The sequence below is a fragment of the Anser brachyrhynchus genome, assembly GCF_964034855.1.
Source record: "Anser brachyrhynchus genome assembly, chromosome: 21".
Classification (NCBI taxonomy): Eukaryota; Metazoa; Chordata; class Aves; order Anseriformes; family Anatidae; genus Anser; species Anser brachyrhynchus.
This window is the reverse complement of record NC_137714.1, coordinates 6,962,832-6,972,437: the sequence shown is the minus strand read 5'-3', so window position 1 is coordinate 6,972,437 and position 9,606 is coordinate 6,962,832. Positions and strand designations below refer to the sequence as shown.

The 9,606-nt window shown below is 56.0% G+C and overlaps 1 protein-coding gene across 4 annotated transcripts in view; it reads left to right on the top strand.

The window, feature by feature from the left end:
- Positions 1 to 854: 854 nt before the first annotated feature.
- Positions 855 to 9,606, top strand: part of LOC308181324 (uncharacterized protein) — a 30,053-nt gene continuing 21,301 nt past the window's right edge. For 2 of the 4 annotated variants that reach the window (XM_080564452.1, XM_080564454.1), the window contains exons 1-3: positions 1,578 to 2,208; positions 8,689 to 8,763; positions 9,277 to 9,326. In XM_080564452.1, coding sequence (XP_080420578.1) covers positions 2,022 to 2,208; positions 8,689 to 8,763; positions 9,277 to 9,326 — 312 coding nt within the window. In that variant the 5' untranslated portion in view covers positions 1,578 to 2,021. Of the gene's footprint in view, positions 997 to 1,577; positions 2,209 to 3,058; positions 3,263 to 8,688; positions 8,764 to 9,276; positions 9,327 to 9,606 lie in introns of those variants that run through there. The other 2 variants (XM_080564453.1, XM_080564455.1) reach the window with 2 other exon arrangements.

The window sequence follows — 9,606 nt, the reverse complement described above, 5'->3', positions numbered from 1 at the left end:
TCCCCAGTGTTTCTCAGGCAGGAACCAGCACATGAGGAAGTAATTAATGAGAGCAGGCAAAAAAAAAAAAAAGAAAAAAAAAAGAATGTGCTGAATAGAAGCAAAACTGAGACTCAAATCCCTCTTTCCCCAGGCTGCCTCCCCAGTCCTCAAGACGCAGACAAAAGACATTCCAGCTCCTGACAAACAGCCTGGGGAGATGCTGAAGCATCCGACAACCCCCCCAGGACATTCGTGCTGAGAAGCAGTTGGCCGGCAAGGCTGTGGGGTGCACGGGGGCTGTGCGGCGTGGGAGGATGCCTCAATCAGCAACGGGATCACCCCGGTCCCACCTCAAAGGGTCTGTGGCAGACACAGGCAGCATCATGGTAGGGGGATTCTGGGTCTCAGAAAGACCTGAGCGTTAAACCTCAGCAGTTTCACGTTCCGCTGTTTCAGTCTGGAATAATCAGTTAATTCATTAAAAAAAAGGTGTGCTTTTTTCCTTCGGAAGCCGTGCCCGGAGCCAGGCCTGTTAGCCAGATCACCTGACTTCCCGTCGGCTGTCTCGCCCTTCTGCTGGCATACACCTCAAGAGGCATACCAGATCTGATTAAAATGCTTAAAAATTAACTTTAAAAACTTAGTTACTTCGGATAAACCGTAACCTTAGAGGGTGCCGTGCCTCCATGTCCCCATCCGCGCGTCTCGGAGGCAGAGGGATGCCATCGTGCTCTTTCCCAGCAGCGCTGTAGAGCTCCTTTGATTAACGTTTGTAAAGCTGCGCCTGACTCTTGGAGGGGGAATTGCTGCTGAAGCATTAATTGTTATGAATTTTGCTTATTCTCCAGATGCCTGAAACACGGAGCTTGGCAGAACTCCAGAGGAAGCGTCCCTGCGAGCTCCGATAAGGGATGAGCCAACCTGGCAGCGGGGCTGCTGGCGCGGGCAAGGCTCACCCCACACCGGGGGCCTTCAGCGCTCGGACTGAGCTCAGCGCGGTGCCAAAAGCAAGCGGTGCGTGCGCGTCCCGGGTGCCGGGGCTGCTCCCTCCTGCTCCTGCCCAGCTGCGCACCTTCCCCTGCCCGGCTGGAGCAGGCTGGGCTCTGCCAGGAAAGAACAGCCCGTGTCAAGGCATGTCTTTAGGAAAGGCGACAGCTGCTCGGAGCACCTTGAAAACGCATCTTACACCCTTCTGCCGTCCTCAGGCCTTTGCAGGCTTGTGTTTTCCTGGGAAGAAAGCACTGCTCTTAAACCCCTTAGGGTTTGGAGGATGTCCTCCCTGATAGCCAAGGCAAACGTCCCTCAGCTGCCTCCTGGTAGCAACAGGTGCCCGCGGTGCAGAAAGGGGAGCGGAGAGCAACGGGGGGCAGCGGGTGGCTCAAGCTGCTTTGGGGTGGAGGTGCCGTGCTGGCTCCCTGTGCCCCTGGGGTGCTGAGGGAGACCCCCAGGACATTGGGGGGCTCCCCGGGCAGCCCCCCAGCCCCTCTGGCGGCCCCGGGGCTGCGGCTTCCCCTCGGCATCCGCCGGCAGGCGGGGAGGGAAGCGGAGGGAGGGAGCAGGAGCACTCCTCAGCCCACGGCTTATTTTTTCCGGTCGGTGCCGGAGAGGGGGAGGTGGGACGAGCCCAGCGCCACGGCTGCCCCCCCTCTCGTCCTCCTCCTCCTCCTCCTCCTGCAGCACATGGGAAGCAAAAACTTTCTCTCCTCCTCCGCAGGGTCCCCCCGGCAGCCCCCCGCCGCCTCCCGGGCCGGACCCCGCGGCGGTTCGCAGCTGAAGGATGCGGCTCTGCTCGGCCAGCGGCGGTCGCCTGCGCTCCTCTCCCCCGGGCGATGAGGAATAACCCGCTTCTGGAGCATCCTCTGCTGCTTTGAGGGCTGGGGAGGAGCGGACTGAGACTTGGATCGAACCTGGCAGAGAGTAACCGAAGGGATTTGCGGAGGAAAGGAGCTGTCTGCGGGGAAAAAAAATTAAAAAAAAAAAATCAGATGCTGTAGCAACACCAGGGAGGCAGCGCTGCATTGCTTTGCTTCAGCCCCATCATGGGCACGGGCATGTGCTCGAGGAGGCAGAAGGGGCTCCTGCAGACCGGGTTTTGCCTGCTGGCAGTGGTGTGCTTAGGCTCGGGAGTTTTCCTGTACCATCACTTGCAGCAGAAGGTGAGGAGTGCTGAAGCCCTGGCCCAGAAATACAAGCAGCAGCAGGAAGCGCTGTCTGCCCAGCTCCAAGGTGAGTGACTGGCTGCGTGCGCGCCTTCTGAGCTTCCTTTGCTTCCCCGCAGCCCAGTGACAGGCGGGGAGCGTTTGTGGAGTGAGGTTTGACTTCTAAAGGGCTCTAGGAAGATGTCCCCTGTTTCTTTCCCCCCCCCCCTTGCTTTCTGGAGTTCCTCAGCCTGGAGTCTGAATTGCTGCACACAGCAGCAAGGGGACGGCGTGTGCTGGGGTGGGGAGTTGAGCTGTGTCCTGCCTAGCTCAGATCTCCCCGCAGCTCCCTTTGGCTAGTCCTGCATGGATCTAAATGTGAAGCAGTAAAAATACAAACAGGGCTTGCACAGGCTCGTGGGGCAGGCTCCGAGACCTGGCTGTGCTCCCTGGCCAGGACCAGAAAGTGAATAAATAGGCAGGGGGCCCTCTAGTAAAGTTTGTCGTCGTGCTGTCTGTTACCTTTGTGAGAAAATAAACCCATCTTCTCAAGAGATCGGTCTGTGACTCCTGCCAGCTTGTTTGGGGCTGATTGGAAGCTCGGTGCTTAGAGCACCTTAAAAAATAAATAAAAATCAGGGGAGGCAATGAGTTGGCTTTTTGAGCCCCCTTACCCGCGCTGGGCTGTTGTGGTGGCAGGAGCGCTGGTTCCTCTGGCGAGAGCCGCTGGAAGGCACGCGTGGTGTGTGTGTGTGCCTCCCTCCCCTTTCTCCCCCCCTCGTTTGTCCTGCTTGCAGAGATGCCTGCCTGTGGGAGAATGACGTTTTAGCCCGTGGAGACATTCCAGCAGGGAAGGCTGAAGTCACGTTACGTTGTCCCACTGCTGAACTCTCTCTCCTTTGGCTGGTCTGGACGTCTGAGGCTTCCCTGTCTGCCCGAGCCGCAGTGCCAGCCCCTCTCGCTAGACTTGGGCTCCGTGGAGGGGTTTGCTGAGCTTCCTGCAGGGCAGCCGGGGAGGAATTCGCTCTTTGGTAGCCCGTGGCTCCGTGTAGTGCTGGAGGATGGGTTATTCTGAGTGCCCACAGAACGAGTCTTACGTGGACAAGATGCTGTTTGCACGTGGCTGGTGCTGATGCCTCAAGGTCAGGAGGCCGATTTAATGCTTTTTCACAGAGCGAGCGGGATTAGATTATGGTGTTGAAATCCAGAGCTCTTCCTCGGGCTGAAATCAAGCGTGGGGTGTCTGTTATGGCCTCTGCTCACACGGACGGTGACGTTGGTTCTGTAGGCTGTATTGCCGGGGAGTTCTGCAGGTTTGTGGCTCAGGATGCGTCTTCTGGGTTAAACCTTTCCAGGTGGCTTTGTGTGCAGTGTTGTGATGCGAATTTAACTTGAGCTTCTTGTGCTCAGGGCTCTGCATTTCCAGCAGAATTGGGGAAGCAAAGCGATGTGCATGCTTGTCTCTCAAGGAAACATGCTTTAAAAAAGCAATGTTTTGAATTGATCCATCAAGTGCATGGGTTTACTGCTATTACCTTACGTTTTGTTTCCTTTTCTTCTCACTCTGTCATGAGGCATTTAAACACCCACAGCTCCTGACGTGCTGCACAGTCCCAGCCACTGCAGTCCCCACCTGCATCCTGTGTTTGAGACGCCGAGGTCAGCAGGGCAGAAGCTTGTCCCCGTCCCCTCCCGGCATCGCTTGGAGAGGGGCTGCTTCAAGGAACGAGCCGACAGCAACAGCCTCAGGGAACCCCGGTTCTGGGAGCAGCAGGCTCCAGCCAGCAGCTGAGACAGGCTCATAATATTTTTTTTTTCCACCCAAATATGTTTGAGCAGCAGTGCTGTGGCCTGTTGCTGGGGTTTCTAACCCTCTGCCAGCCCTCCCGTTCCTAAATACAGTCGTTGCCATGGATACCCTTTTTATTTTGAGAAGACACTTGTCCAACAGTTTTAAGAGGCGATGCTTCTTTTAGGATTTGGGAGAGGCAGGCCCTAAATAGGGGCCACCTCCGTGCAGCCGCAGCCTGCGCACCCGGCCTTGGCCCTGCACAGCTGGCGGTGCTGGGTGCTGAGCAGGGAGCTGGGTGCCAGCACCCCGGGGCTCTCCCTGGGGCTGGCTTGGAGTGAGACTTGAATTGCTGTTTGTCTGCGGCGTCCGATTCGTCTTTCCAGCCCTACAAAAGGAGGATGTGTTATGGGGTGGAATTCAGTGCTGTTTGTTTCCTACTCCTCTTAGGCTCGAGCACAAGATGAGGTTAATGCTGCTGGCTGCCTCCAAATAAAGCTGGAAAGGGCAGGGGTTGGGCCGGGAGCGAGTGAAAGGGAAATCGAGCGGAGGAGGGAGTGGAGAGGGATGTCCAGAGCTGCTGTGAAACAGCAATGCCTGTCCCACACACAGCCAGGGAGTGGACCTCGTCTTCTCTCTCAAAAAAAAGAGCAAAGCAGCTGCTGACCTTGCCGCAGGGTAAAACACGCGGCGTGATGAGAAGGGAGGTGCTGTCGGCGTGTGACCCGCTCAGCCTCCTGGAGCCTGCTGCTGGCAGGCACCCGCCGCACCGGGCAGCTTGCGGCACCGAGGAGGAACCTGCTGGGCTTCTCCGTCCCTGCGTCCCTCGTGCTCCTGCGGGGAGGGTCGGAGGTGTCTGAGACTGCGTGGAGCCTCCTTGCCAGATACTGGGCTCTGCTTTAAGGGCTGGGCTTTGGGGTCTCTGCTCTGCAGCAGGGCTGCTGCCCAAGTGCCTGGTGCTGCGGGTTGTTAGCTGTGATGTGGCTGGATGGGGGCTGGCAGGAGGGTTTCTCTGTAACAAGGAGAGTGGCTGAGAAGAAAGCTCTTTGTAGGTGATAGCTGAGCCTGTCTGCAAGGCTGGGATCGCTCTCTTCCCGTCATGGGTCTCCTAAACTCTCCCTGGCAGATGTTTATCTCCGTATACAGCTGAGATAACAGTCCCTTCACGCAGTCACCCTGCTTTCTGAGGTCTTGTAAAATGAGAACATGTCTGTGGAAGGCCTGGCCTGCTCTCCCTTCCCAAAGGCAAGGTGCTGCAAGGGATTTCATTGTTCCAGCTCTGCATTTTTAGCTCATTTGGCAGCAGGTGACAGCGCTTTAGCGCTGAGTTCTGGCTGGATTCCAGCCTGGATTTAGACACTGACCACCCTCCACTCCCTCTTGTAGCTGCGAATTGTTAAAGACTTCCTGGCTTCCTGTCTGCTCGAGCTGGAAGTGCCATTTTGGCCTGCTGGGCTGGAGCTGGATCCCACCGCAGAGGTGAGCGGGGAGACTGCTCTGCTGCTGAGCTGTGCAAAGCTGAACCCAGCTTCTGCAGGCTCTGCAGACCCGGAGAAATGGCAGAGGAGATAATTTCTTTTTTTTTTTTTACTTGCTGGAGGTTACTTCAGCTTATCCTATTTATGTATTTTAAAAAATACGTATTAAAAAAGTCATCTGCTTTGTGGAGCTTGCATTGTGACTTCTGGCTACGGGTGTTATTGCAAGCCTGTCGCTGGAGGAGCTTTCCTGTGCTTTAGTCTTGCGTGTGCTGAGTGAGCTCAGTAGCGCCTGGCAGCTCGGGGTTACCTGAGCAGCTTTCTGCACAAAATAGCTGTTTACTGCCTGGTCCTGTGCGAGTGAGGCTCCCAGCGCGTCAGATATTTGTGCTGAGGTGCTCTGCTAGGTCAGACTGCAAGAAAGCGAGATGCTCTCCGCAAAAACACGAGCGCCCAGAGCTCACAAGGCTTTGGGGGTAGTGGCTGAGGTGTTTCAGCTGACTGTTTCGTTGAACAAGGCTTCTCGGCGTGTGTTGAGGAAGCACTCACAGTCTCTTATGTGCTTACCTGCTCGCGTAGCGAGCCGGGCAGGGAAAGCCCTGGGAAAAGCGTGCCTTAAAATAAAGCTGTCACTGAAGTAGATGCTTGGACAGCCGCAGCGAGGGGCTTGCTGCTTACCGCTGCGCTCAGCAAGGGAAGCGTCCTTCCAGACGAGGCACAAGTAAGTATTTCTGCAGCGATGGTTTGGAGAAGGCCTCGCTTCAGAGGAAAGCATCGAGGAAGCGGCCCGGCCCAGGGGAAGGATCCTCGCCGCTGGCATGTCTGTCTGTGCTAGGGAGGGAAGCTAGAAGGAAGGAGATAACGTGGCTGGAGGCTGGGAATTCCTGAGCAAGAGCACCACACTTCCTGCCCTGTGAGGGAGGCCAGAGGTGGAAGAGGGAATTGGGTGGCTCAGGGGAGATGATTCGGGTGTGAAAGCGTCCGGGGAACAGCTCCTCGCTCTGGGGCTGGACTGAGCTTGTCACGCCACGAGCCCAGGCTGGTGAAGCCTAAAAAATTGTCGTCGTACCTGCAGTGGCTAAAAGCGGCGTGCTCCAGGAGGAGCCAACTGTCGTGTACTGCCGAGCCTTGGTTTCAGGCCAGGACGAGTCACCGCCTGGAAGCTCTGAAGCTGCTCCACGGGGGACGATGGCATGCCGGGATATTTGGATTCAGTTCCCGTCTTGGAGCAGGACCCTCGGTGTGTAAACTGCCAGCCTACCTGGCAGGCTGGGGTAATGCTGCAGCGGGCTTGGGAAGCAGCTGAGCTGCCATCAGCAAGACCCCTAGGACTCAGCAGTTTATGTCTGGCTTGAAATACCGCCCCTTGTTCCCCTGATTTGCTCAGGCACTCAGTTGTTGCTGGAGACGACTGTAAATATGAGCAGACCTGCCGCTGGTAAACCGAAGCATTACAAAAATCCCAGGCTTGGGCCCAGCCAGTGTCACGAGTTTGGCTTGAAAATCGCAGAGGTAAATGAGCTGGAGGTTATTTTTCTGGGCAGAACAGGCCCTTCCAGCAGGGAACAAACCCCCAGCCACCGAGAGTCTCCTGTAAAGCCACCAGGACAGCGCAGACCACGCACAGCCCTCGCCGGGGCACTGAGGATGAGCGGGGGTCTCCTTGTACAGGTGCTGGGTAGGTGGTGGAGATGAGAACTGCGTGACCTCGTGTGGATTGCGGTGGTGAAACCACTCAAACCATCCTGCCTGCGGGCTCCTCAAAGGTTTTGAAGGAAGTGGCGGCGGAGCACAGGCTGGGAGAGGTGTGTCCGCAGGGGGGATGTTGTGGAGTATTAGTTTCCAGCATGCTTTATTCGATGCCGTGTTGGATTTGCGCGCCCAGCTCTCCTGTCACTGTGCCGGGCTCAGCCTCTGCTCGCTCCTTGCTCTGCCTGCAGGATTGCTCAAGGCTTGGCAGTTATTTAAAGTGCAGAAACACCAACTCGCTCTGACATCTGGGCTTCACTTCGCTTGCAGGGAGTCTGAAGGCTCAAAACCCACACGTGGTTATGAGACGTGACTGGCGCTGGGTTGTTTATCAGCGAAAGCCGTGAACTTCACCCCGTTGTTGCTCACCCGCCGAGGAGGCAGCTGAGGAGATGGGTGGCTGGAATCCCCTGCCTGGGGAGAAATGGGTGGGGTGGCAAAAAGGTGCTGCTCTTGGGCGGTTTGTGCTTTTCCTTCAGGGGCTACGAAGGTGCCAGGCGTGCCCGTGGTAAGGCAAGACAGGACTGTCCCCATCAAAGTGAGGTTCTTGTACGGCCCGTCCTCAGCCTCGCAGTGCCTGGGTGGTGAGCAGTGTGATTTAGGCAAATGTCCTAGGCTGCCTCCTAGGGTGCCAGGATTACCTCTGAGCACTTCCTTGTGCTTCTTTGAGAGCAACATCTGTGCCACTGGTGGTCAACTCTAAAATATTAGACATACGGGTGCTTTGTGTCTCGTGTCTGCTCGCTCTGGGACGTCTGCTCTCAGGCAGCAGCCACCTGCTAGGGCAGGGCATGCGTGGCCTTCTCTGCTCCCACATGCCACGACAGGATCTTATTTTATACGTGATGATATCACCCCCTTGCTTCGTTTGGTCTGGGCACTGTTCAGCCCACTTGCCCCTCAAAACCTTGCCCGCAGCGTGGTGCTGCGGTGGCACCGTGGGAGCCTCCGTGCGGAGGGGCTGGAGGAGCTGCCTGCTCGCAGCTGAGTGCCGGGACTCAGGGACAGCTCTTGGTTAGCGCTCGGGCGTCAGGGCGGATTAAAATCATCATCCATCAGGAGGTTTCTCTGGCGCTTCCATTTGTCATGTGGCTGCTGCACAAAGCAGCCTCGTCCCTCTCCCTTCTCGGCTCCCCTGCGCAGAGCACAGATGCTCTTTTGTGTGTGGTAGGAGAGGGAGGTGCTGGCTCGCTCTTCCTTAGTGGCCTTGAGGGCCAGTTAATGGTTGGGATGGAGACGGGGGTGGAAGGGGGGAAAACATCTCTCCCACACGCTGCTGATGCAGAGCAGAAAGCCTGGAAGGCTCCGGCTGTCTTGAGCCTGGAGGTGGGCTTGGCCTGTAAATGTTCAGTTCAGCCACTGGCCGCCAAATGCAGCTCACAGCCCAGGCTCCAAAGCAAAACCTGAGTGCAGAGACTCGCAGGATGTCAGGGTGTCAGACACGTGCGCGCGCTTCAGCACTGGTGGTTTGCTTGGCCTGGAATTTAGGTGAGAATGTCTGGGAGGAAATGTCAGGGTTTATCTCACGCTCTGCCTCTCTCTGCTTCCCCAGTTGTGTACGAGCACAGATCCCGGCTGGAGCGATCCTTGCAGAAGGAGCGAGGGGAGCACAAGAAGACCAAGGAAGGTAAGTCTCTCGCAGAGCAGTGGCCAAACAACGCTCCAGCAGCCCTGTGGGGAGATGCACACGTGGCACCCGGAGCGTTTTCTGCCTTCAGTGCAACATGTGGCTGTTTGTGAATGCTCCCCAGGTGAGGCTCGCAGCTGGTTTGTGTGGGGAGAATAGTTAGCTGGCTTCTCCGTTGCTCGTGGGCTGGGAGGTGGGTTCTGTTCTCTTATATTCCTGCAGATGTCTTCAGTCTAATCTGCAAGTGATCGCACCCATCCTGACGTGTTGGAGCACTTCAGAAGTGATAGCTATACCTGGCATTAGATCGCTTTTCTTTAGAAATAGTAACTTTTAAGTGATCTGAAGATGCTGAGCTCCATAAGGAGTCTATAATATTGGCATCCCTACACTCCCCAGCACGCAGACACTCCAGACTGCCCCATCCTTTAAAGCTGATGTACAAGAGTAAATACACACATGCAGGTCCTTGTAAATCCCAGGTCATTTAATTGTCTTCTCTTCTGTTTCTAGATTTTTTAGTGTATAAATTAGAAGCTCAGGAAGCTCTCAACAAGGAGAAGGTACGTACAGTTTATTCCTCAGAGTGTCTGTATTTTCCTGCATGTGTGTAAGGATGGTGAAGACCTTTGTGGTACCACCACAGCCATGAGGCCAGGGCTGCTGTCTGGGCCATGTGAAAGACAGTGAGAATGTATGGTCCAAAAGCAACTTTGGCTGACTCCATCTTGCAAGGCTGATCATGTGTGAAGATCTGCTTTATTTTAGGGATAGATCGTGTGTGAAGATCTGCTTTATCTTAAGGCTGTGTTGTGCCCGAGCTGTTCTGCTTACTCCCTCCTG